This window comes from Nicotiana tomentosiformis, chromosome 5 (genome assembly GCF_000390325.3).
Source record: "Nicotiana tomentosiformis chromosome 5, ASM39032v3, whole genome shotgun sequence".
NCBI classification, from domain to species: Eukaryota; Viridiplantae; Streptophyta; class Magnoliopsida; order Solanales; family Solanaceae; genus Nicotiana; species Nicotiana tomentosiformis.
In genome coordinates, this window is record NC_090816.1 from 114,636,892 (window position 1) to 114,664,249 (window position 27,358).

General features: G+C 36.5%; 1 protein-coding gene across 1 annotated transcript; it reads right to left on the bottom strand.

The window, feature by feature from the left end:
- Positions 1–18,899: 18,899 nt before the first annotated feature.
- On the bottom strand, positions 18,900–25,534 carry LOC104090274 (AP-1 complex subunit sigma-1). Its single transcript, XM_009595338.4, has 7 exons — positions 25,345–25,534; positions 22,995–23,081; positions 21,727–21,818; positions 21,483–21,591; positions 21,313–21,348; positions 19,294–19,380; positions 18,900–19,200 (listed from the first exon to the last, which is right to left on the bottom strand). Exons 1-7 carry the CDS (start codon positions 25,345–25,347, stop codon positions 19,129–19,131), a joined length of 486 nt encoding a protein of 161 aa, XP_009593633.1. The 5' UTR covers positions 25,348–25,534; the 3' UTR covers positions 18,900–19,128.
- Positions 25,535–27,358: the final 1,824 nt, after the last annotated feature.

Below are 27,358 nucleotides of genomic sequence, written 5' to 3' on the forward strand. Positions count from 1 at the left end.
AAAACCCTGGGCATCCTCTAACTCAGCACCGCTAAATGGTGGAGGTCGAAGCCTTTAAAATCTCTCAAGTCTCTTCTGCTCATCATCTTCCATAACAGGAACTACCGGGGCCTGAGCAGCTGTAACCGGCTGGGCTAGTAGTTCTCCCGGTATATGAAGTCCCTGTGCTACCTGGTCTGGAGTACGGGAAACAGGGGTATGAGTACCTCCCCCGGCCTGAGAGGTGGCAGGTGCGACCTGATCCGAAACCACCTGAGCGAGACCAGTGCAGGCTGCCAATATCTGGGCCAAAGTCTCCTGAAGGCCTGGAATCTCAATGGGCACAGTTGGTGCCTGAACTGATCCTATCGGTTCAACTATATCTGGAATCTGCTCCTGAGTTTGATCAACTAGTGGTACTACATGTGCTGGTCCAACTGTGGTACGAGCTACACCTCGACCTCTACCTCAGTTCCGTCCTCTCGCGACGCTAACTGGTGGCACTGGTGGTTGACCGTCCGATACGGTAGTACGTATCCACACCATCTAGGAGAGAATAGAATAACAGGAATTTAGTTTCCAGAATCAACAAATTCACACGACATAATACAAGAAATTGAAATTTTCCTAAGGGTTCTGCAGCCTCTCGAAGATAAGTACAGACGTCTTCGTACCGATCCGCAAGACTCTACTAAACTTGCTCATGACTCGTGAGACCTATGTTACCTAGGGCTCTGATACCAACTTGTCACGGCCCAAAATCCCAACATGTCGTGATGGCGCCTATCTCGATACTAGGCAAGCCGATAATCTCGATAAACCACAATTTCTCTTAAGTTTGAAAATATAATAATTTAATACAATATAAAATTCCACAAATACGGACACGAACACTCCCCAAAACCTGGTGTCACTGAGTACATGAGCATCTAATATGAATACAAGTCTGGAAAATACGATTTATAATAGTGTGAGACAAAATACAGTAAGCAAGGAAATAGAGAAGGAGAGACAAGGTCTGCGGAACACGGCAGCTACCTCAATATCTCCTGAAAATCAACTGCGCGAAATGATCAACACCCGCTATGTCCGGGAATACCTAGATCTGCAAACGAAGTGCAGGGTGTAGTATGAGTACAACCAACTTAACAAGTAACAATAATAACTAAGGAACTGAAGATAATGATGAGCTACACAGTTATAGTTCACTTTCAGTAATTCCAGTAAAGAATAGACATGCTTTTAAATCCGACAGTTTAAAGTCAAATCAATTTTATACAGTTCAAGTTCATGTAATCCAGATGTAAAATCTTTCAGAGATTTCAAAACAATGACAGATAGCAACCAAGCGCAATAACAAATGCAAAGCAAGTACAACCTCTCAGGCAACAGTCACTCAACTCATCACAACAACTCAACCACTCGGCTCTCATCCCTCAACACTCAACACTCACACTCAATGGGTACCCGCGCTCACAAGGGGTGTACAGACTCCGGAGCGGCTCCTACATCCCAAGCGCCATAATCTGCATGGATAACTCACGTGCTGTACGGACAACTCACGTACTGCATGGACAACTCACGTGCTATAATATCCTGCACAGACAACTCACGTGCCATAATATCCTTACCTTACCGACAGGCCCTCGGCCTTACTCAGACCTCAACCACTCTAGTCTCTCGGGCTCTCAGAAATCACAAAGATCAGCCCAAACAAATATAACATAGTGCATCAACAAATAACAAGAAAGACTGAGGTATGATACGCAAGTAAATTCATGACTGAGCACAAGTTAGAAATTAGCAAATAATTTAACAAGTGCGTGACCTCTGTGGGTCCCAACAATACTATCACATAGCCTAAGCATGATTTCTAACATGATTTACAGTCAAATCTCTTCAACACATAGAGAGGTTATAGCTAACAACAAGTTATTCAACTTTAATGTTTCACGGGACGGACCAAGTCACAATTTCCTCGGTGCACGCCCACACGCCCATCACCTTGCATGTGAGTCACCTCCAAAATAATCACATGACACAAAATCCGGGGTTTCATTCCCTCAGGACCAGATTTATAACTGTTACTTATCTAAGAGCGTGAAATTCTTTAATCTGCTATGCCTCGCAAATCGGCCTCCGAATGCCTAGAATGTAGTCACAAATAATTCGTTTCAGTTAATAAACTTTTTTAAAATTAATTCCATATGAAAAATACAATTTTTCATAAAAATCCGAATTTTAGCTCAAAAATTGCCCGTGGGGACCATGTATCAGAACCCAACAAAAGTTACAAAATCTGAAAGCCTATTCAACCACGAGTCTACCCATACCAATTTTACCTAAATCCGACCTCAACTCGACCCTCAAATCTACAAATCTTATTTCCAAATTTCTAAGTTTTAATCTCCGATTTACACCTCAAAATCATGTAATCTACTCAGATTATTCGATGATAATTCAATATTATAGAGTAGAAATGATCTAAAGGGACTTACCTCATGTTTTCCTTGAAAATCTATCAAAAGTCGCCTCTCCTCAAGCTCCAATTTGTCATAAATGGCGAATGGGACGAAGTCCTTGTTTTATAATTCTTCCCAGACAACCTCGGTTCTGCCTTGATCTTGGCCTTCGATCGAGGTTCTCGATCCTGGGTCTCGATCCTGGCAGAAGAAATTTCCAGCAGAAGGAAATTGCAGCAGCGGTTGTAGTTCAATTTGTGATCCGTTAACCATCCGAAACTCACTCGAGGCCTTCGAGACCTCAACTAAATATACCAACAAGTCCTAAAACATCATACAAACTTAGTAGAATCCTCATATCACCTCAAACAATGCTAAAACCATGAATTACACCCTAATTCAAGCCTATTGAACTTTGAAGGTTCCAATTTCTATAAATGACTCCGGAACCTGCCAAATCATGTCTGATTGACCTCAAATTTTGTATACAATTCATAAATGACATAACAAAGGTATTCAAATTTTCAGAATCGGATTCCGACTCCGATATAAAAAAGTCAACCCCCCGGTTAAACTTCCCAAAAATTCAACTTTCGGCATTTCAAGCCTAATTCCACTACGGACCTCCAAATAATTTTCCAGACACGCTCCTAAGTCCAAAATCACCATACAGATCTATTGGAATCATCAAAATTCAAATCCGAGGTCATTTATACATAGGTCCATATCCGGTCCATTTTTCTAACTTAAATTTTTAATTATGAGACTAAGTGTCTCATTTCACTCTGAATTCCTTCCGGACCCGAACCCACTAACCTTGTAAGTCATAAAAACAACTATAAAGTATAAATTGAGCAGTAAATAGGGAAACAGGGTTATAATACTCAAAATGACCGGATGGGTCGTTACAATGATCTCTTACTATAACGACTTGGCTGGTAGTTTTGAGTATTATAACCCCGTTCCCCAATTTACTGCTCAATTTATGCCTTACAATTGATTTATGACTTATCGGGTTAGTTGGTTCGTGTCCGAAAGGATTTCGGAGTGAAATGAGACACTTAGTCTCATAATTGAAAACTTAAGTTGGAAAAGCTGACCGGATATTGACTTATGTGTAAACGATCTCGAAATTTAATTATAATGATTCCAATAGCTCCATATGATGATTTTGAACTTAGGAGCGTGTCCAAAAAATTATTTGAAGGTCCGTAGTGAAATTAGGTTTGAAATGTCGAAAGTTGAATTTTTGGAAAATTTGACTCGGGAGTTGACTTTTTGATATCAAGGTCAGAATCCGATTCTGGAAATTTGAATAGCTTCGTTATGTCATTTATGACTTGCGTGCAAAATTTGATGTCATTCTGGATTAATTTGATGTATTTCGGCACAAGATATAGAATTTGAAAGTTCAAAGTTCATTAGGCTTGAATTGAGATGTGATTCATGGTCTTAGTGTTGTTTGATGTGATTCGAGGCTTCCACTAAGTTCGTATGATGTTTTAGGACTTGTTGATATATTTGGTTGAGGTCCCGAGGGGCTCGAGTGAGTTTTGGGGTGGTTTCGGACCATTTCTATGCCATTTTAATTGTTGGTTTTGCCTATAGAAGTGTGCATCGCGATCGTGTACATTTGGTCGTGTTCGCGAAGAGCAAACAGAAGTTTGGGGCCTAGTGAATCGCGATCGTGGAAGCTCTTTTGCGATCGCGTAGAACAAATCTCTGCTACACTGACCCGACTTTGGAAGCTTATAACTCGCAATCTATAAGGAATTCGGAGATGATACAAAAAGGAAAGTTGTAGACCTTGATGTCTAGTTTTCAAAATTTTAAACCATTTGTGATTTGGAGTTGTGTACAAAAGGTTATGGTGGATACACTATAGGCTGTCTGGGAAGCATTTGGAAATCTCTGTTACACAAGGCTGACTTTGGAAGTTATATCTAGAAATATATAAGGAATTGGGAGATGAGCAACACATGAAAGTTATATCCCTTGGCATCTAGTTTTCATAAAGTTAAACCATTTACAATTTGGAGTTTGGTACAAAAGGTTATGACCATTATACTAGAGGCTGTCTGAAAGAGTTGGGGGAGTTTGTTCTTCGAGATCGCGATTGGTTTTCCGCGATCGCGAAGAGCAGTTTTGGGGATGAAAATTTTTGTGCTTCACAATCGCGAAGAGTAAATACCTAGACAGAAGATATATTTTGAGGTTTCGGTCATTTTAACACATTTGGAGCTATGGAGCTCGGATTGAAGCGATTTTTGAGGCGATTTTCACCATATGGATTGGGGTAAGTGTTCCATATCCGAAAGTGATTATACTTCATGATTATATGGTTATATTCATCATTTACTTCGGATTTAAATGGAAGAAAATCAAGATTTTTGCAAAATCTTTCAACAACGAAAATTTAAGATTTGGAGGTCGAGTTGTTATCGGAATTTCAGAAAATTGGTATGGTTGAACTCGTATCGGAATGGGTGTTCGAATTTTATAAATTTTGCCGGTTTTCAAGAAGTGGGCCCCAGGGGCGATTTTTGAGCTAAATTTTGGATTTTTATAGGAAATTAGCATTTTCTTATGAAATTAATTCCAATGAATTTTATTGACTGAAACGAATTATTTATGGCTAGATGCGAGGCATTTGGAGGCCAATTCACGAGGAAAGGACATTGCAGAATAAGAATTTCACGCTTGAGGTAAGTAACAATTTTAAATCTGGTCCGGAGGGTATGATAACCCGGATTTTGTATCATGTGATTATTTTGGAGATGACGCATGATGACGTCCAAATCCACTGCTAAAAAGTACATGGACACGGTCGCATGCAATATAATTTACCCAACTATGAGTCGGGGTCGAATCCCATAGAGAACAATATATAGGCGATTAGGAATGTAAGAGAATTATCACTTATTATGCAATGCCAAACACTTAGAATGGTTGTTGAGAAAATATTATAGCTAAATGCGAAAACATAAACTAACCTAGAAAGCAAGTAAAATGATCAATGGCTACAAGAATGGGTGCATCGGGATTTACACTCAAATAAAGATCCAATATATTTCACAATTTTATAAATATGAACAAGTTTATTATTTATTAGCCTCGGATAATAATTCTAAATTAGCTTCTCTCGGAGACTAACAAGACTTCCTAATTGAATTATCCCTAAAATAATTAAGAGATTAAGCACACCCGAATATGGCTACAAGTAGTTCATTCTTATCCCTAGGTAGAATCTATAAAGTGAGGGTTAACGCCTCAAGTTCTTGTTAATTAATCTTTCCCAACCCCGAACTATTTTTCCAAAATTAATCCGAAGTAAATGGGCGAGTCCTAGGGTTAGCTAATCCCTTTGGAAATATTCAAAAACAAGAATAATTAAATAAACAACAAGTCGCTTCATAATAAATAAAAATCGTTCAATACATAAGCACAACAATGTATTTAATCTACACTTTAAATATACGTATTTCCATAAACAAGATTCAAGTTTCGAAAATAAATACTACACACGTAGATATACAATACAAAGCAAGGAAATGAAGAAATGAGCATAAAGGAGCAAGAAATCCTCAACCAAAAGCTTCAAATCTTCAAGACCTAAGTGTGTGTGCAAGAACCCTAGCTCCCAAAAGTTGTTCTCTCTTGTATATGGACTGAAAATAAGCCAAAGATCCTCCAAGATATGATATGCTTCCGTATTTGTGGTTTTGGAGTTGAGAAAATGTGAAATGCCAATATTGCCCAGGTCAGAAACACGTTGACCGCACCTGCGAAAAGATCCTCGCAGGTGCGGCTCCGCAAATGCGGGCCTTCAATCGCAGATGCGTGAACTCAGTGGATTTTGCCTACTCCACAGATGCGGATAAACCATCGCAGGTGCGAGCCCATATAGAATTCCCTTGTTCCGCAAATGCGGACAAAATAGTCGCACCAGCGACTCCGCAGGTGCGGAGTTTTTGCCGCAGATACGGTCACAGTGAAGTTTAACTCCGCATATGCGGCCTTCCAGCCCGTAGATGCGAGGTCATATATGCGGGCAGTTTTCCACAAATGCGAAATCACTGAAGGATTTTGCACTTTTGTACTCCTTTTTGCTCAATCCCGCTTCACTTGAATTCAAGTCTCTTCGTGGTATCATTTACTTGAAAATCTAGCAATATACACCATAAACAACCTCACATTATAATTAAAGGATGCAAAATCAAAAGAAAAGAGACTAGAATGAGTGGTAAAATCACCACTCATCAACGCACATGCTAGGTGAAGGGCGCGTGGGCGTGCACCGAGGGGATTGTGACTTGTCTGTCCCGTGGTAACTGTATAGTTGAATAATTTATTGTTAGCTATATGCTCTCTATGTGTTGTAAAACTTTGACTATAAATCATGTTAGAAATCATGCTTAGGCTATGTTATAGTACTGTTGGGACCCGCAGAGGTCGCGTACTTGTTGAATTATTTGCTAATTATTGTCTTGTACTCAGTCATGATTTTTCTTGCATATTATACCTCAGTCATTCTGGATATTTGTTGATACACTATGTTATCTTTGTTTGGGCTGATCTTTGTGATTTCTAAGTGCCCGAGAGACTAGAGAGGTTGAGGACTGAGTAAGGCCGAGGGCCTGTCGGTGAGGTAAGGATATTATGGCACATGAGTTATCCGTACAGGATATTATAGCACGTGAGTTATCCGTACAGGATATTATAGCACGTGAGTTATCCGTGCAACACATGAGTTGTCCGTGCAGATTATGGCGCTTGGGCTGTAGGAGCCCCTCCGGAGTCTGTACATCCCCAGCGAGCGCAGGTACCCATTGAGTGTGAGTGCTGAGGGCTGAGAACCGAGTGGTTGAGTTATTGTGATGAGTGGAGTGATTGTTGCCCTGCGAGGCTGTACTTGCTTTTCATTTGTTGTTGCACTTAGTTGCTATTTTTCATTGTTGTGAAATTCTCTGAAAGATTTTTTATCTGGATTACATGAACTTGAACTGTATAAATTGATTTGACTTAAACTGCTGGATTTGAAAGCATGTCTATTCTCGGTTGGAATTACTGAAAATGAACTGTAACTGTGTAGCTCGTCACTATCTTCAATTCCTTATTTATTATTGTTACTTGCTAAGTTGGTTGTACTCATACTACACACTGCACTTCCTGTGCAGATCAAAGTGCTTCTGGACATAGCAGGTGTTGATTTTCTCGTTCAGTTGATTTTTCGGAGATTTAGAGGTAGCTGCCGTGTTTCGCTGACCTTGTCTCTCCTTCCTTATCTCCTTATCTACTGTATTTGATCTTAGATTATTATAAACCGTTTTCTTTTGATTTGTATCCATATTAAATGCTCATATATTCAGTGACACATTTTGGGAGTGTTATATTTGTATTTGTGAGATTTCTTCCGCTGAATTTAATTATTTTATTTTCAAATTTAAAATATATGGTGGTTTATTAAGATTTTTGGCTTGCCTAGTATTGAGATAGGCGCCATCACGACTGGTGAGATTTTGGGTCGTGACACTTACGGTATACACTCTTTTGCGATTTACACCTTTTCCTTTTAAAAAAAAATTAGTTTGTACTGTAATCTCCTTAGTTTATTACAAATGGTCATATAAATATAATTCTTTTTCACCAAAGTCATATAACTTTCTTTTCTGATGCAATAATCATAAAATTTTCACTAGCTCACATAAAAATCATAGTGACCAAAAACATATTTTCCGGTAGCATTTTCTTACTCCACATTAACAATCCAATTAAAATAGAAAAATATATATTTTTAGCCGCTCCAAAAAATAATAACCATACAACAACAACAACAACAATGACCCAATGAAATTCCACTAGTGGGGTCTGGGGAGGGTAGTGTGTACGCAAACCTTACCCCTACCCCGAAAGAGTAGAGAGTCTGTTTCAGATCGAAAGACCCTCGGCACAAGAAGACGAAAAGAGACAATATTAGTATCACCAATAGAAATCATAGTAAAAATACAATCATGGAAATGAGAAAGTAAATGCAAAGCAAACGCGATAGACAGTACATAGACCCGACACTATGGTAAACAAATGAGTAGTAAGATACAACATTGTCAATAGCTGACATCGACAAAACCCTACCAGACTAGCCTCACAAAGGTACGAAGTAAGGGAGACTCAACTACCTCCTAACCTACAACCCTAATACTCGACCTGCACAACATCTTATCAAGAGCCATGTCCTCGAAAATCTGTAGCCTCGCCATGTCCTCGAAAATCTGTAGCCTCGCCATGTCCTGCCTGATCACTTCTCCCTAATAACCAAAATATATATACATATTCTATATATGTTTTGTCTAGCGAATGCAATTAGTTTCGGTCGATTGGTCATTTTTGTATTTTTTTCCCTTAAAATAAGAATGATCCAACCCAATTATATAACTTTGTTATGGACAAATTAGGAAAACAAAACTAATATCTTTTAAAGTTTATTGTACCCACATGAAGTTGATTGGGTATTTTCGCTATTCCGGCCCGCATAGTCCGGACTACACATGAAAAGTTTTTTCCCCCTTTAATCTGGCGCATGAATTACTCCATATGTTTTATTTGGATCAAGTAAAATTTATTATGAAATAAAAGCACGCATTTGTCACAAGCTTGGGCTTCAACATAACTATAATTTTACAACTTATATTGGGCGAGTTTTGGCCATAATCTAGACTTTAAAGCTTGAGTCCTTCGTTTTTGGGATTTTTACACAAATAGCCAGCCATATTAATTGTTTATTTTTTCTAGCCATATACATAGATTATACATTGATTATACACAATTATACATATGCAATACATAAATTATGCATATATTAAACATTGACCGGCTATTTGGGTTAATTCTTCTTCGATTTTTTAGAAAGGTAACAGTGGAACTTGAGTCAAATTTTAATGCTAATATTTAAAAATCTGACCAAAGTAGGAGGAAACAAGTGGTCGAAGAGGAATCTTTACACAAATAACTGATCGAATTCATTATTTACTTTTTTTACCCGATATACATAAGTTATACCACATATTATGCATGGTCATACACATATCATAGATGAATTATACATATATTATACATCTGCTAGCTATTTTTAGTTTAAGCGGTTGGGTTGTAGCTATTTGGGTTAATTCTTCAGGACTAACTTTCTCTACAATAAGCTGCATAAAACATTTGATTTCCAGAAACTTGTAGAGTCCCAGCCTCTGGTAAAACCATAACTTTCATTTTAACCAAACAAGATCCTTGAACTAGAATTATGGTGGATGACAATCTTCCTCAGCGATCTTCCTCTCAAATGCTTAATGACATATTCAATGACATATTTATTCATTTTTCATGCCTATATAAAGGCATTGTAATGGACGGAAAGAACACAGAATTGAAGAAATAAAATCTCTTCCTTCTTTCTAGCTATCTCCATTTCTTGTTCATGTTTTACTAAACTTATTTTATTTCATAACACGTTATCACCACGAGACTCTACCGTCTCAAGAAGCTCCTAAGGTATAATTTTTTTCCTCTTTTAATTATGACTGATATTATGAAAAGAAAGTTAGTTTCCCTTAAAATTTCGGGCAAGAACTATATGACATGGGTGTTGGATGGTGAAATCCATTTAGATGCAATGGGTCTTGGAGACGCCATTAAATATAGAAATAAAGCATCTACCCAAGACTGTGCTAAGACCTTGGTTTTCTTGTGCCATCACCTTGATGAAGGGTTGAAAATAGAATATCTCAAAGTCAAAGATCCACTTGTTTTGTGTAATGGCTTAAAGGAAAGATATGACAAATTAAAGTTGGTCACTCTTCCACAAGCACGATATGATTGGGCTTATCTGAGGCTCCAAGACTTTAAGTTTGTTTTTGAATATAATTCTGCAATGTTCATAATTACTTCTAAATTGAAACTCTGTGGAGATAGTATCAGTGACTATGATATGCTTGAAAAAACGTTCACAATGTTTCATGCCTCCAATATGGTCTTGCAACAGCGGTACCAAGAGAAAGGTTTCAAGAAGTACGCTGAGTTGATTTATCTTCTCCTTGTGGCTGAACGAAATAATGACTTGCTCATGAGAAATCACGATAATCGAACCATTGGGTCTACACCATTGCTCTACATGAATGAGGTGTATTCCCATTATGCTAAGCATGGAAAAGGTCGTGGCCTTGTTCGTGGTCGTGAATATGGCCGTGGCCAAGCAATATTCTTCTTTTCTTATGTGCTAATATTATATTATTCCACTTAACATAGAAAATTAGTACCAAACAAACGTTGGATTTTTTATGTGAATATGACTTAATTATTTAAAGTACCAACAATATCAATGCCGCACTTTGTTCAAGCAATCGGTTTGTAAGCCTAGTAATCTGAGTTCTAATAAAGCGTCATTAACCTTTTTTTCAAGAAGGATGTCAATTAAGAGGTTACAGGTATAACTTTGACCATTTTTATTTAGCATATTTTAGGAAATCTTTTTGTTACTTAACTATTGTATAATATATTATTTATGGTAACTCGTTAATATGACTACAATATTTCGTCATTTTGTTTATTATATACCTTATGAACGTTGGTCCTGTTTTTAACGTTTATACAATTTATTGTCTAGTTTTGTGTTTAGTTACCTTTATTCGCGCACTCATTGTTTCATGTGTATTAATATGACTTAAATTTTTCGTGTTTTAAAATCATATGACAACCTAAAAGTAATTGCATTATTTTTAGCGATGAAATTGTTTGTATCATAATCAGAGTTTGCTCGAAATTGCATTAAAAGTCACTATTGAATCATTGATTTAGCTTTATTTTTTCCCCTTTTCTATGAAAATACTAATAGTTATTCATATACTTCTTTATGTATGTCAGACCATGGGAAGAAAATATGGATATCTCTTAAAGCAAACTTGGATCAAAGTTCAATTGTAAAAATATTTGCTTAATTGATTCATGTACGGCACATATAATATTCAAAGAGAAGAAATATTTCTCTCATTTAGGTATGTGTGAGGCAGATATTACTATAATTTCTGGTAGTAGTAATCTAGTTGAAGGCTCTGGACGAGCCACTATAACTCTGCCTAATGGAACAATACTTATCATAGAGAATGCAATATTCTCCTCCAAGTCCAAGAGGAACTTGTTGAGTTTTAAAGATATCAGTCGAAATGAATTTCATATTGAGACAATAGATGAGAATAATCTCGAATATCTCATCATTACCAAGAATGTCTCTGGCCAGAAAAGGATTATTGAGAAGTTTCCATCTTTATCTTATGGCATGTATTGGACAAGAATTAGTGCAATTGAGGCACATTCTATGGTAAACCAAAAGGTTACTGATTCTAATACTTTTGTACTTTGGCATGATCAATTGGGACATCCTGGATCAATTATGATGAGGCGAATTATAGAAAACTCAAATGGGCATCCATTAAAGAATTTAAATATTCTTTTAAATAATAAATTTTCTTGCAATTCTTATTATAAAGGCAAGTTAATTATTAGACCATCACCAAAAAAGGTTGGGATTGAGTCCCCTGCGTTTTTGGAACGTATACAAGGGGATATTTGTGGACCTATTCACCCACCTAGTGGGTCGTTTAGATATTTTATGGTCTTAATAGATGCATCTTCTAGATGGTCTCATGTGTGCCTATTGTCATCTCGCAACCTAGCGTTTGCAAAATTAATGGCACAAATAATTTAATTACGGGCATAATTTTTCGATAAATCCAATTAAGTCTATTCAACTTGATAATGCTGCTAAGTTTTCATCCCAAGCTTTTAATGATTATTGCTTATCAATTGGGATAAAAGTGGAACATCCTGTAGCTCATGTTCACACTCAAAATGGCCTTGCAGAGTCTTTGATTAAACGTCTGGAATTGATAGTAAGACCGTTACTCATGAAAACGAGATTACCCACTTCTGTTTGGGGTCATGCCATTTTGCATCCAACAATACTAGTTCGTCTTAGACCGATAAATTATCATAAATATTCCCCGTTGCAATTAGTTTTTGGTCATGAACCTAATATATCCCATTTAAAATTTTTTGGGGCGCAGTATATGTGCCTATAGCACAGCCATATCGCACCAAGATGGGTCCCCAAAGAAGGCTAGGAATATATGTTGGGTTTGAATCGCCATCCATTATTCACTACCTTAAAACATTAACAGGAGATTTGTTCACTGCTCGATTTGCAGATTGTCGATTTGATGAGGCATTTTCCCCAAAATTAGTGGGAGAAATTGGTGAAATCAAATGGAAAATTTCGTGAAAAATCCATCATTGCCTCATCTTGATCCACGTGCCTCTATTTGTAAAAAAGAGGTACAAAAGATTATTCATTTGTAGAAAATAGCAAATTAAATGCCAGATGCATTTACGGATCTGAAAAGGATAACGAAATCACATATCTCTGCAGAGAATATTCCAATCCGTATTGATGTCCCTGTTGGACAATCTTCTAGTGTCATAGCTAACGAGTCAAAAACACGCCTAAAGTGTGGCATACCATTGGGTTCTAAGGATCGAAATCCTAGAAAAAGAAAAATAAATGATCAAGATGACACTACGAATGAGTCTCATAAAGAAACCCATGATCTAACCAATCCTGAGATTCATGAGGAAATCAATGAGATTGAGACTCAAGAAAATAAGGAATTATCAATAAACCCAATCGATATTTAGACAGATTTGAATCGATTGAATATAGTGGTGGATTATGTCTTTGCATACAATGTTGCATCTAGCATTATACAAGATAATGAGGATCTTGAACCTCAATCTGTTGGAGAATGTCGACAAAGACGTGATTGGCCAAAATGGTAAGAAGCAATCCAATCTGGTTGGATTCACTTGCAAAACGTGAAGTTTTTGGGTCTGTAGTCCAAACACCTAAAGGAGTTAAACCTGTTGGCTACAAATGGGTCTTTGTACGTAAAATTGATGAGAAATATGAGGTACAAAGATATAAGGCACGCCTTGTTGCACAAGGATTTTCACAAAGGCCTGGTGTCGATTATGAAGAGACGTATTCTCCTGTTATGGATGCTATAACTGTAAGGCCCCGTTAAAATTTTCTAATGATTTAAGATTTTAAAGTGCGCCAACAATATTTTGGGAATAATGTGTTCGACTATTAAAGGAGACCCATGGTATAGAACCACATTATTTTTAAATAAAAAATATATGTTTAAGGTATGTTTGAACATACTAAGGAGTTTTATGAATGGCAAGAATTCGTGTGGAACAATTTGGATACATTAAGTGGAACTTAGGAGGTGATCTACCTATCAAATTAAATTCCTTTGAGTCTAGTTTCTAACGCTTCAAACCATTTGTCATTTGGACACTCCTACAAGAAGTTATGACCAAATTCCCAAAGGCTGGAAGAATGTGACCGTGCTATAACCCTCGTGAAGTCAGGTCTGTAGCACGCTAGACTGTGCTATATCTCTCGCGAAGCCAGGTCTGTAGTGTGCTAGACCGTGCTATAGAGCGTGCCTAGACTAGTCTATAGCTCGCTACAGAACGTGCCTAGCCTGGTCTATAGCTCACTACAGAGCGTGCATAGCCTGGTCTATAGCTCGCTACAGAGTGTGCCTAGCCTAGTCTGTAGCCCGATCCGGAATTTTGGAGTATCCATTTTTCTATCTTTATAACCCGAACCAACTTCGATAAATAACCCTTGAAGCTCATTTTGAAGCAAAAATCTGATATTTTTAGAGAGAAGTGAGAGTATTCTAGAGAGAGAAAGAATCTCAAGTGCTTTGTTCATCAAGATCTTGTCCAAGCCTTGAAATCCAACAAGAAATCCCTTAAGTTCTTCATTTAAGAGGTAAGGTTCCGTACCTTAGTTTTCAATTTCGGATTTGGGTAGAAGATGGTTGATTGAGAGTATGATTCTTGGGTGTGAGAGTGTTATTTATATATGCATGTACCAATAAGGTTTATGGGAAGATTGTTGAGCTTAAATAAGTAAGGATTGGGTTGTGGAGTGAAGGAAATCTTTTAGAAGAACCTTGTAGCCAAATATGCACACCTAGTGTTTGATAAAATGCTCAAATGAGCTGAAACCATGAATATCTTCCTAATTATGGTTCAATTTTGTCATGTCTCAAAATATATTAGGATTGTTAATATTTTCGGAACGTTGTAGTAATTTAAGGAAAGCTCAAAGTGAGGTATGTTGGCTAAAATTCTTTCTTTGAATTGAATTCCATGATGGTCTTGTAAGTCCCGAGATATCCTTTATAAATTAACTATTCCGAATAAGCTTTGTGTTGAAAGGTATATGTTCAAAATGTATTCGGATGATCTTATCATATGATGTTATCCTTCGGGAATGTGTTCAAAGCATGAGTTGGATATAAAAATGTTATGACTCCAAGTAGTGTTTATGCCAAATTGTGTAAGAAGTCTCAATGTGCCTAAGACTCTTAATTGCTCATAGGTGTACTAAAAGTCATAATTAGAGATTCTTTGTTGTCGGTAATCTATAAAGATGCTTAAAAATGAAAGTATGGAATGTAAGATATGGCCACCGTGCCATGACTGAGGAATAATATGTATGGCAAAAAGGGAGCCAATGAAATAATTATGTTGTAAGTAATTGAAAGTACTAATGAAGTGACAGCATGAACATGAAATGTGGTTGCTTGCCTAAATGAAAATTATGAGGTGTTGTATGTCCCAATAGTTTCAACTATAGTTGTATGCTTCTGAAATAATGTATGTAAATGACTTCGATATTAAGTCCTCAAGAATCATGAACTTAGTTAATGACCTCAATATGTCAAGTGAGTGAATAACAAGATGAAAGGGAGATGTCCTATGCTAAATGATGATGAACCTTAAGAAATGAAATTGGGCTCATGTGCCATTGAAATTGACTTATTGATTCACCATGTATGTGTTAATGTAATGTGCTATGTTTCTCCATAATGAGCATGAACATGAAGTGCTCCAATGATCCGGGAACTTACAACCTTAATGTAATGTTAATCATGTCGCTTTGAGTTTATATATGGTTATATGCATAATTATGTGCATGAACCCTATGGACGGTCTATGAAACACATATGTATATATGTGTATGAACCCTATAGACGTTCTATGAAACGCATAGGTATATTGTGTTATGAAATCCTGTGGACGGTCTATGAAACGCATAGGTATATTGTGTTATGAAATCCTGTGGACGGTCTATGAAACACATAGGTATATTGTGTATGAACCCTATGGACGGTCTATGAAACGCATAGGTATATGGTGTTATGAAATCCTGTGGACGGTCTATGAAACACATAGGTATATTGTGTTATGAAATCCTGTGGACGGTCTATGAAACACATAGGTATATTGTGTTATGAAATCATATGGACGGCCTATGAAACACATAGGTATATTGTGTTATGAAATCTTGTGGATGGTCTATGAAACGCACAAGTGTATTGTGTAAGTAAATACTGTAAACGGTCTATGAAACGCACATGTGTATTGTGTAAGTAAACACTGTGAACGGTCTATGAAACGCACAAGTGTATTGTATGGTATATGTGAATCCTATGAACGGTCCATGTGACGCATAAGTGTATTGTCTATGGAATCCTATGAACGGTCTATGAAAGACATAAGTGTTTAATATGACATGTGAATATTAAGGACAGTCTATGAAATGTATAGGTGTATGATAAGAAAGGGATATGGACGGTTTAGTGAGACGCATTGTTAACACAGACATTACATGCCATTTTCATTGGCCTTGTTTGAACATGTTTCAATTACTTTGTATTATGTATTCCACGCATAGTTCATATGGCTTAGTTAATCCTAAACGAAATTTAAAATGATGTACTTCATGTGACTCTTACTTGAATTACCATGATTTCATATGTTGTTATGTTTGCCTTACATGCGAGTACTATTCCACATGTACTCACGTCTGTTTTGCCGGGGGCGCTGCATCTTTTAATGGATGCAGGTATACTTCTACAGGATGATTTGGATATTTGGTAGGGATCTTTTGCGCAACACATTATGGTGATCCCGCTACAGTTCCAGTGGGCATTCGAGTCTAGTTGGTTTTATGTACTTAGGTATCTTTTGTCATAGAAGTTACATGTACACTGCGGGTCAGGTACTTAAGTTTTTGAGTTTCGTCATGTATTTATGTTCACAAATATTTATGAAGCTATGTACCCATCACGAGAGAAAAAGAAAAAAAATATTTATGGGCCATTGAGTCAAATGTATTCAAATATGAAAGTCATGATTTAATTATATTTTGATAAATCATGCATGAGTTATGATGAGAGGTTGATGTAACGTAGACTTGCTCGACTGGGTTCACTCGGTTTAGCGCTGATCACGCTCCTCGAGTTAGGGGCGTGACAATAACGCTCTGTTATCTCATTAGTTTTGTTGTCCATGAAAATCCTGACATACATTTAATGAATGTGATTACAACCTACCTTTACGACTCACTTGATAATGAGATATACATAAAAATTTCTGAGGGATTTAAAATGCATGGCGCACATAATTCAAAGTCCCGAAAAATATTTTCAATCAAATTGCAAAGATATTTGTATGCTCTAAAGCAATCAACAAGAATGTGGTATAACCGCCTTAATGAGTATTTATTAAAGGAAGGTTATATAAATGATGTCATTTGTCCATGTGTTTTTATAAAGAAAACAACATCGAAGTTTGTTGTACTTGCTGTATATGTTGATGACATAAACCTTATTGGAACTCCTACATAACTCCAAAAGGCAATTGATTATATAAAGAATGAATTCGAGATGAAAGATCTTTGAAAGACAAAATTATGTCTTGGTTTGCAAATTGAACATTTGGTAAACGGGATTTTTGTTCATCAATCTGCCTACATAGAAAAGGTATTGAAGCGATTTTACATGGATGGAGCACATCCATTAAGTACTCCGATGATTGTTTGATCACTTGATGTGAATAAGGACCCGTTCTGACCTCAAGAAAAGAATGAAGAACTTATTGGTCCTAAAGTACCATATCTTAGTGCAATTGGTGTACTAATGTATCTCGCTAACACTACAAGGCCTAACATAACTTTTTTAGTTAATGTCTTAGCAAGATATAACTCTGCTCATACAAGTAGACATTTGAATGGAATGAAATACATATTGCGGTATTTAAAAGGGACTACCGATATGTGCTTATTTTATGGCAATAATTGCAGTCCTGATCTTGTTGGTTATGCCAATGTTGGGTATTTATCTGACCCACACGTGCTCGATCTCAAACAGACTATGTGTTTACATATGAAGGCACTACAATATTTTGGTGATCGACTAAGCAATCAATCGTGGCTACTTCATCTAATCATGCTGAGATAATTGTTATTCATGAAGCAAGTCGAGAATGTGTATTGTTGAGGTCTATAATTTACCTTATTCGAAATAAATATGATTTGAAGTGTGACAAATTACCCATAATTTTGTATGAAGACAATGCAACATGCATAGCCCAATTGAATGGAGGATTCATAAAAGGAGATAGGACAAAGTACATTTCACCAAAGTTATTTTTCACACATGATTTTCAAAAGAATGGTGATATCAATGTGCAACAGATCCATTCAAGTAATAATATGGCTGATTTGTACAAGATTGGAATGCAAAGGCTCAACAACAACAACCCAGTATAATCCCACTAGTGAGGTGTGGGGAGGGTAGTGTGTATGCAGATCTTACCCCTAACCTGGGATAGAGAGGTTGTTTCTGATAAACCCCCGGCTCCCTCCCTCCAAAAACTCCCCACCTTGCTCTTGGGATGACTCGAACTCACAAACTCTTGGTTGAAAGCGTAGGGTGCTCACCACTAGAACAACCCACTCTTGTCTAAAGCTCAAGGATGTGAATTGATGCTTTCATCAGGGAGAGTTAATACACGGTTTCTTTTTCCCTTGTAAAGTTTTGTCCCACTTAATTTTTCTTGCAAGGTTTTTAATAAAACAACCAAAAAGCGTATTTCTAAACATGTAAACTCTTTCCTTCACTAGGTTTTTTATTCTAATAGAATTTTAACAAAGCACATTATCTATGGACATCCAAAGGAAGCGCTATAAGAAAAATCAAATTATGGTGGATGTCTATCTTACTCCATGATCTTCCTGTCAAATACTTAATGACATATTTCTTCATTTTTCATACCTATTATAAAGGCATGGGAAAGAATACACAATTGAAGAAGAAATAAAATCTCCTCCTTCTCTCAATCTTCATTTCTTGTTCATGTTTTACTAAATTACTTTTATTTCATAACAAGAATACATGTTTACATATTTGCTAGTTCAGTTAACATCTTTCGAGAAAACTTTCCCAGAATATGAAAAGCTTGAAAAGGATCAAGGCTAATTAACAAGCTAACTGAACGAGAATGAATACAGCAGTTTCTAGGTAAGAAAGTACATCACTGCAGTAACAACCTTTGTTGAAAGGAAAAATCACCACAACAAAAGAAATTCCCCCTTTTTAATAACTAGAAATTTCAATAAGAAGCATAACGCAACATGGATTGAAAAGAGAAACAATGTCATAACAAGATCTGATTACAGCAATGAATGAGAATCATAAAAATATCACTGCAACTCATTCTCTCATTTGGTGGCCTGTGCGATAATGTTACTAATAGAACTTGCCTCTTCTTTGGCAGCCTCAACCAAAGAATCCTGCAAGTCGTTGCCGGCATTCAGTTTGAAGATTAATAAAGAATAAAGTATCATTACCTGTGAATGCATCATTAAGCGTGTAATGAGGAATACCTGTGCAGCAATTAGACGAGCAACAGTTTTCTTGCTTGATTCTTGGAGTTCACCAGCAATCACAAGTTCATCCAATATATAGTATGCCTGCCAAATCATTCACGTGGTTTAGAAATATTTAAGCTATACCCTATCAATTTGTTTAATATGAAAATGCATTATAGATGGAACGACAGAGAGCCAAGTAGTTGCTACTGTTTACACCCTATTCTCAAGTTCAATCAGCACATAATTCATCGCTAGCAAGTAGTAACCTTTATTAGTGTATTAATACATGACAGAAGAGAAGACTATGAAAAGGTTCTTTATTAATTTAGAAAGCAATATGAATCTACTTCCCCAAATAGATCAAAAGCAAGTTTAACTAGTTCAATCTGGTGCAGCATTACACAACTATCATCATTTGAAAAGCTAACAATACCAAAGAATAGGCAAAGGAGAAAGATAAAGATTGATAGCCTTCAGATAAATAGCTCTTTTCTTAGATTTAATTATTCCAATAAGATAAAGTTTCGAGTCTTACATAATCACAATAATTTCTTTTTTGAGAAAAGGTATGTAATAATCACAATTTATTTCATAGAGAATCACAATTGATTTCATAGAGAAGTAGAGAACCCAATGACTTCTTTTCGAACTATAATTTTATTTCTATCAAACCTTTGTTTTTTCGTATATTATACAAAACCATTTCTTTTCATCGTTATATAGTGCTCTTTTTTGCAGCAGGTTAAATTCATAATCCATGGAGAATATTTACGTGATTAAGAATCCACCGATCAAAGTTACTATTGCCAAATGGACTCCCCCCCCCCCAACCACACACACACACCATGCTCAAAACCTTTAAGTGTTTAGTAACTAAACATAAAGAGAGGATCTGCTCTTTTTTGCAAAATATGATTCTTCATCAGATATAAGTTATAACTTTCAAATATCACAGATCTTCATTTCTAATAGCGAAACTTAGATCTTCGTTTCTAATATCTTCATTTCAAATACAAAGAGGGTTGAATGATTGGGAAATGGGGAGAATTGCTGATTTCTTTGAAACTTTGGAAGTTTTCCAGGGCCTCAAAGAGTATGAAGAAACCCTACTCTGGAAAAATTGCAAGAATGGGATCTACACTGCCAACTCTGCCTATCTTTTGCTCTCAAATACAGGTCAGTACAACCACAGTTTTCAAACTCTGAGGCCCACAATGTTAAGGAACAGTTGCTAGAGTACAACACTGTTCCTTAACCATGCCTGCGACTACTGAAGGTTCCGTGAGACGGAAGACATGGTGGAGATTGATAACTGCTTGCATATGGTGGACAGTATGGAAAGAGAGGAACTCAACAGTTTTTGAAGACTGATACAATTCCTTTCAGACTGTTAAGATGAATTGTATTCTTTTATTTCTTTTTTTGGTGTAAAGAAAGTCATGTAGAGAATACAGAATCCTGGTTCACATGTTAGGCTTTTTGTAATTAAGGTGGATCAAGCTTGGTCTATCTTTCCCTGTACATATGGCTTTGCACTGCCTTAGTGCCTTTCATTACTTAAATTTGTTACCAGTCTCGAAAGAAAATACCCAACTTATGATGATGAAGAGGGCAGTTACATACTTGCATATATTAAAGTTCTGAGTGACTAGCAAAGCACTAATATTAAGATTGGGAAAAGGTAATCTATCTACACTTTAAACAAAAGAAAATGAGGGTCGGTTTAGCACCGAAAATAAGATGATTTGAGGTTTTGAGCGCCCGTTGTTCCCATCCGAGATCAAGCATAAATGCAGAGACCAAGAGCAAAGAAATAGACGGGTAATAAGAGAGAAGGCAAGATAGGAGTTAACCAATATCATGGAAGCTCTATATTGTTAGTAATCTATCTATATAAGCCCCAAGAAGTGATCACAAATGTCACCTTAATTGTCGTAATATCCACAAGGAAAACCAGTAAATCTTAGGTGAAGGAGAAAGACCGAGAAGGCACAGATTGTAGAGATCCCTAAACAAATTCAATGAACATACCTTGTGAAAGTTGAAGATTAAGTCCAGCTCACAGACCTGAAGGGAAAGAAAGCCAGCAACATAAATATAAAACAGAACAAGAAGTAATACCATCTTAGTAGCTTTACCCAATCAAAATGCAATTTAGAAACTCAATCAGAAAAAGTTGCTTTAAAGTTTGAGAGCCTTACACTTCCGAAGTATCGGTCCAGAATCTCAACATAATGGTGTATGATTTCCAGGACCTCCAACTCATTGTCCTCTTGGTCTATGCACATACAGAAATACAGGCTTGCATATCTGTTAAATTGACAGCCCATACAAAAATTGGAACTAAATTTACTTTGTCTTACAGGGAGAAACGATAAGTAGATTCTGCCTAATTAAAGTGCAAATCATAAGACATGACTTGGGAATAAAATTAGATCACCTTACCTTTTATAAACAACTTTATATCCTCTCCACTCAACAAAATTGCAAAGCTTTGGTCCTCGAGTGAGAATCATACCACTTAGTTCACGGATTACCTTTAAGCAAGTTGCATCGACATGTATTTATTAATAAAGAATGGAAAAAAACTTTTGCATAATCAGTACTATACATGGAATGCACAGGAAAGAAATAGAGTGTTTGCAGGAATGAGAACTCGTGAAAATAAAAAAGTGAAATAATTATTCACTTCTCTACCTTATCAAAATTCAAAAATAAAACAATTAATTCACATCCCTCTACTACAATTTAATGACCTCAAATAATTGCAAGAGCAACCTATTCACCTTGCCAGGGAAGAAAAATAAAAAAGATAGTACTTTTTTTTTTGAAAAAAAAACAATGATTAAAAGCAAGCAATTACGCTTTACATCATACCTTCTATAATTTCTTTATCTTACTTTTCGGCTACAAAATCTTTGTAATTTTCACATCTACCTTAACATCCCAATTCAGGCTCTTTGCACCCTCTCTTAATTGCATAATTTAGCCTTTATTGGAAGGTTTTGAGCATTTTTTTTGGTTTTTCGTAGTTTACTCTTTTTCTTATATTTTAATTCTCCCTAGTTTGCAAGAAAATCCTTTTATTGACTAGTTGAATTCTCAATTATGACAACCAACCAGTCTCTCTCACTCTACTCTTTTTTTTTTTTGACAAGGACAAACCAGTCTGAGTCATAAGGCAATACCATCTTCTTCTTTTTTATGTATATTGCTTCCAACCTTTTTTTCAAAGTTTCTTCAGGAGAAAGGTGAGTTCCTCGAAGAAACTTACAGATTTATCCAGAGTAGAAGTAAGCTTACAACCGAAGGGAAGGAGAGGTCCCATATCTGCCAGTGAGTGGCTGAAGCTTGTTTAGGGATAAAAAGTAAACACAGCTTCTGAAATCATTTCCTCGAGGAAGTAGGAACAAGGCATTTACTTATCAAGAATGAAGATACTAAAGAATGCTAAAAATAAACCCAAACGAGTGACAGAGAGGGAGAGGCCAATGAAATAAGGGGCGACAATGAACTAAGAATGTGAGGTGAGCATCCCCAACACATTGTCGTCCCTAAATCATATCGATGAAAACATCGTATTTAAGATCCCAATTAAAATATCAGCAGACTGAGGAACAAATACAATCAGATTATTATAGTATCCTTAAGGAAATCAGATAAACACCAAAAGATATTTATCACATCCTATCTCGAGAAGGACGGAAGTATACCTTGGTTCTCTCTTTTTGTGTATATGGTGAATACCACTTGGTTAGCCTCACTTTTCCCTGCCGGCTAATGAGCAGCACAAATTGAATCTGGAAGAGATCAAAAACTATTTGTTATACCGCAAATAAACATATAGTCCCAACTGCTATAGTAGAAAATATAACATTTGCGTCCAGTGAGCTGTTACTAAGATAAAACTATTGCCATAAACAATTTAAGAAATTGTCAGCCAAATATAATTAGTCATCCCATCTTTTTGATGGCATGCAATATGCAGCACTGTCTGTAGTTTCTTTATTTTTTATTCTTTGATAACTGAGAATCCCCTAGTGCCAGTGGCACACAGTCTGAAACTCGGTGGATAATGGGCCACCCCTTTACCATTCTCCACTTAAATACCAAGCTTCTGCCCGTGACATGGTTTCAACCAGTACGTGCTATAGCTAAAAGAGTGATATATGCTTCTGTTTCTTGGTTAGTGAGATATTTTTTGGGTTTTAACTTATGCTATTTACTGTTTGAAATTTTGAATGTCCAATTTATCTTCGTAGTTGCTTTCTCATGGCTGGACTATGGATTCAGATGGATGTTGGCTATTATAGGCTCCATAGAATGATGTTAAGGTACGCAGTCAATCAAGAAGTTGTATACATATTCTGATTTCAGATGTTGATTTTTCTGTTCCACAATTTATTTATTATAGAATTATGTTGGAGCATAGACAATCAAAATGCTGAAAAAGTCGGGGGTTTATCAGCTATTACAAGAATGAATCTTCAACCCTCTGCTACTATTCTTCCTCATCATCTTCTCAAAGTTTCTGCTGTTTTTTGTCTTTTAGCAGCGGGTTAACTACAAAATCCCAAAGACCCTCATCACCTAAGCACTATGTCTCTCTCCTTTATCCCAAATTTTTACATGTCTCAAACATCAAGTGATTCCCCAGAATCCATTTACAGAAATATGAACAGCACGTATTAGCATCAACTTTTTTCATTCTCGAAGCCTCAACACTATCTTTTTTATAAAGTAATAAATTTTATTACTGTTTGGGCAAATAAAACTTGCTTGTATACAAGAGGTATAACAAAAAGTAGAAAACATACAAAAAGAGATGGTTTTCTGCGAGCGACACCCAATCATCTATACATACAAGGACCTTATGAGTGCACCAAAAAGAAATAAGGGATAAAAGACTGCTCCTCAACTGAACAAGAGACGTCTCTACACCTGCAAAAACTCTCCTATTTCTTTCCCTCCAAACTACCCACAAAAAGAGCTAGTGGTGCAAGCTTCCACGCCCTGCTTCTCCTTTTTCTACAATAGTTCCAGTTGATCACACCTCTTTCACCGTGCCTGGCATCACCCAAGATATACCAAACCAATTCAGTATCTCCCACCACCTCGACTCAATCGCACAATGAATTAGGAGGTGATCAAGATCTTCCCCGAACTCTTACACATGAAACACCAACTGACATACGTAATATTCCTCTTCCTCGGGTTCTCAGCCGTCAAAATTTCTCCTCTTTCTACTAACCAAGTAAAGAAGCAAACCTTCTCGGTGCCTTGGGGATCCAAATCGAACTATTCGAAAAAGCCAACTCCTCCCTATTCAGAAGCTTTCTATAACAATTTAACAGAGAACAAACTATTATTCCCCAACCCCCACCTCCACGCATCGAAGCCTCAAAACTCCCATCTTTCAGCCTAAAAGGTAAAACCCATAAGCTCATCACTTTCTCTATCCAATTACACGTAATCTATCAGAGCAGGGGCCGACTTAGAATAGAGGTAATGGGTTTGGATATTTGGTTCAGACCCTATACTCGCGTTCAAAAATTCAGTACTAGGTACAAATAATATATTTTGAACCCAGAAAACCCAGTAATTCATATCAGAGTTCAAGATTCAAGTAATCCAGATTTCTCTTACACTTCATAAAAATCCAATCTTTCATCTTCTAATAGGAATTATGCCAAATGTTTGAAACCGCCTTTCTTTTGTGCATTTAGTGAAATTGGATATGATCCCTGGAATCCAAATCCTCGTGTGAGCTAGAGCTAGAAAAAATCAACAATTTAGAGAAAACCTACGAAATATTCAAACAAAATTCAACACACTTAAGACATCCACAACAAGATCTGGAATCAGATTGAAATTCCAACCGTGTTGAACAAATAAAAAAATTGCCATGTGAAATTTTGACAAATATATCTTAATCAAGCATCAAATGTAACAACTATTCACCAGATCAAGCTCGAGAAACATAAATAGATAAAAAATGAGAAAAGAGATTGGGTTTTAGTTTTGTTGATAATAAGGAAGGAGAAGAGTAAAGATCTGGCATACCATGATTGGTGATCCGAAGAACAAACACCTCCTCCTCTTCCTTCTTCTTCTGCTAAGGTGAATGTGTGAGAGAACAAGCTTATACTTCTGTTCGCATTATTCGTATACTGTGTTTCTTGTAGAGTTTTTCTTTTTCTTTTCTCCTTTGTCTTTGTTCTTTTTTATTTTCATCATGGGATAAGTGAAAACTAAGGGCGTTTAATAGGGGAAAAAACAGAAATAGCCATGATAATTGAAAAAAAATTATAATTTTAAAAGTAATTAAAATTTAGTCACTTTTTTTATATAAAGATAAAATTTGAACAAAAATACTCTTAAAAATTCGGAAAAAATCTAGCATAATATGCTGGAGTTTAAATTTTTTGCATATGAGATTCTAGCATAATATGCTGAAATTTCTAACATAATATGCTGGAAGTTTATTCGCATGAGCTCAATAATTCAGCATATTGCTGAAACTTTCCATGTGCTGGAGCTCCAACATAACATGCTGGAAGTTTATGCGAAGAAACTCCATAATGCAGCATGTTATGCTGGAACTTTCCGTGTTTCAGCAAAATAGTGGTTATTTTAATAACTTTGCAAACGTTATTAAATCTTATGCATTTAATAACCATATCTATCCCCAAGATTACCAAAGGGTATCCAAATTTTGTGGAATGATACGGTGTATGCTAATGAATTTGTCATCTTATCCATTTTTTTTCTAGCAAAAAGTAGAATCCTTGTAACTATTTTGTACGGATATTTAACTCTCCAGTTCAAGGGGTTTCTCAAAAAAAAAAATTATCAAGCGAATTGATTGTTTTATTAGTTTAATAATATCTTCTAATATGTGAGGAAAAATGTTACTGATATTAGTAATTTCATCTTACATTGACTTTAACATACATTGTAATACTGCAAGTTATCAAAATTGGAGCTAATTTGTATAAGGAAGGGGTTATACTCGGTCAATCGGTGGATTTGATATTTTTGAACCGTCGATCTTTGGTGTATACCTTAGACAACCATAAGTCACACAATCAACCCTTAACCGTCTTTGGTTCTCATTGTTGTGTTCGTTTCAGCCATGAACACCGCTTGGTTTCATAAGTGCGTAGAGAACTGGCCTTACAAAATTCTCCTTGAAGCGGCTAACACTTCACACTTATATAGGTGATTCCTAAACGTGTCATCCTGTAGATACACTATTTGATATACCCCGTATCAAATTTAGAAATCATTAAAAAACCTTAATGCTTTATACTTGGTACTGAACATTATCTCATCACGAGAACGGACTAAAATTTTATTTGACAATGTTGAACCGTCATTAATGACTTTGTTTGATCTCCTTGAACCTAGATCTTGGGATCTCCAGTCTTATAGGTAGAGTTACCGCCACAATGACTTGTTCTCGGCCATAGCCCCATTCCCCTTGATGATTTCTCAACTACCTCTCTAGTTAGGCCTTTTGTAAGTGGATCCGACACATTATCACTTGATTTTACATAGTCAATCGTGATAATTCCTCTAGAGAGTAATTGCCTAACGGTTTTATGTCCTCGTCGTATATGACGAGATTTACCGTTATACATAACGATCCCAGCCCTTCCAATTACCGCTTGACTACCACAATGTATGCATATTGGTGCCAACGGTTTGGGCCAAAATGGAATGTCTTCCAAGAAATTCCGGAGCCATTCAGCTTTTTCACCGGCTTTATCTAAGGCTATGAATTCAGCCTCCATTGTAGAGCGGGCAATACATGTTTGTTTGGACGACTTCCAAGATATCGCTCGTCCACCAATAGTGAATACATATCCACTCGTGGACTTAGAATCAGTTGAACCGGTGATCCAATTTGCATCACAGTATCTCTCAATCACTGCAGGGAATTTACTATAGTGCAAGTCAAAGTTCTGGGTATGTTCCAAATATCCCAAAACTCGTTCCATTGCCATCCAATGAGATTGGCCTGGATTGCTCGTATATCGACTCAGTTTACTTATAGCACAAGCTATATCTGGTC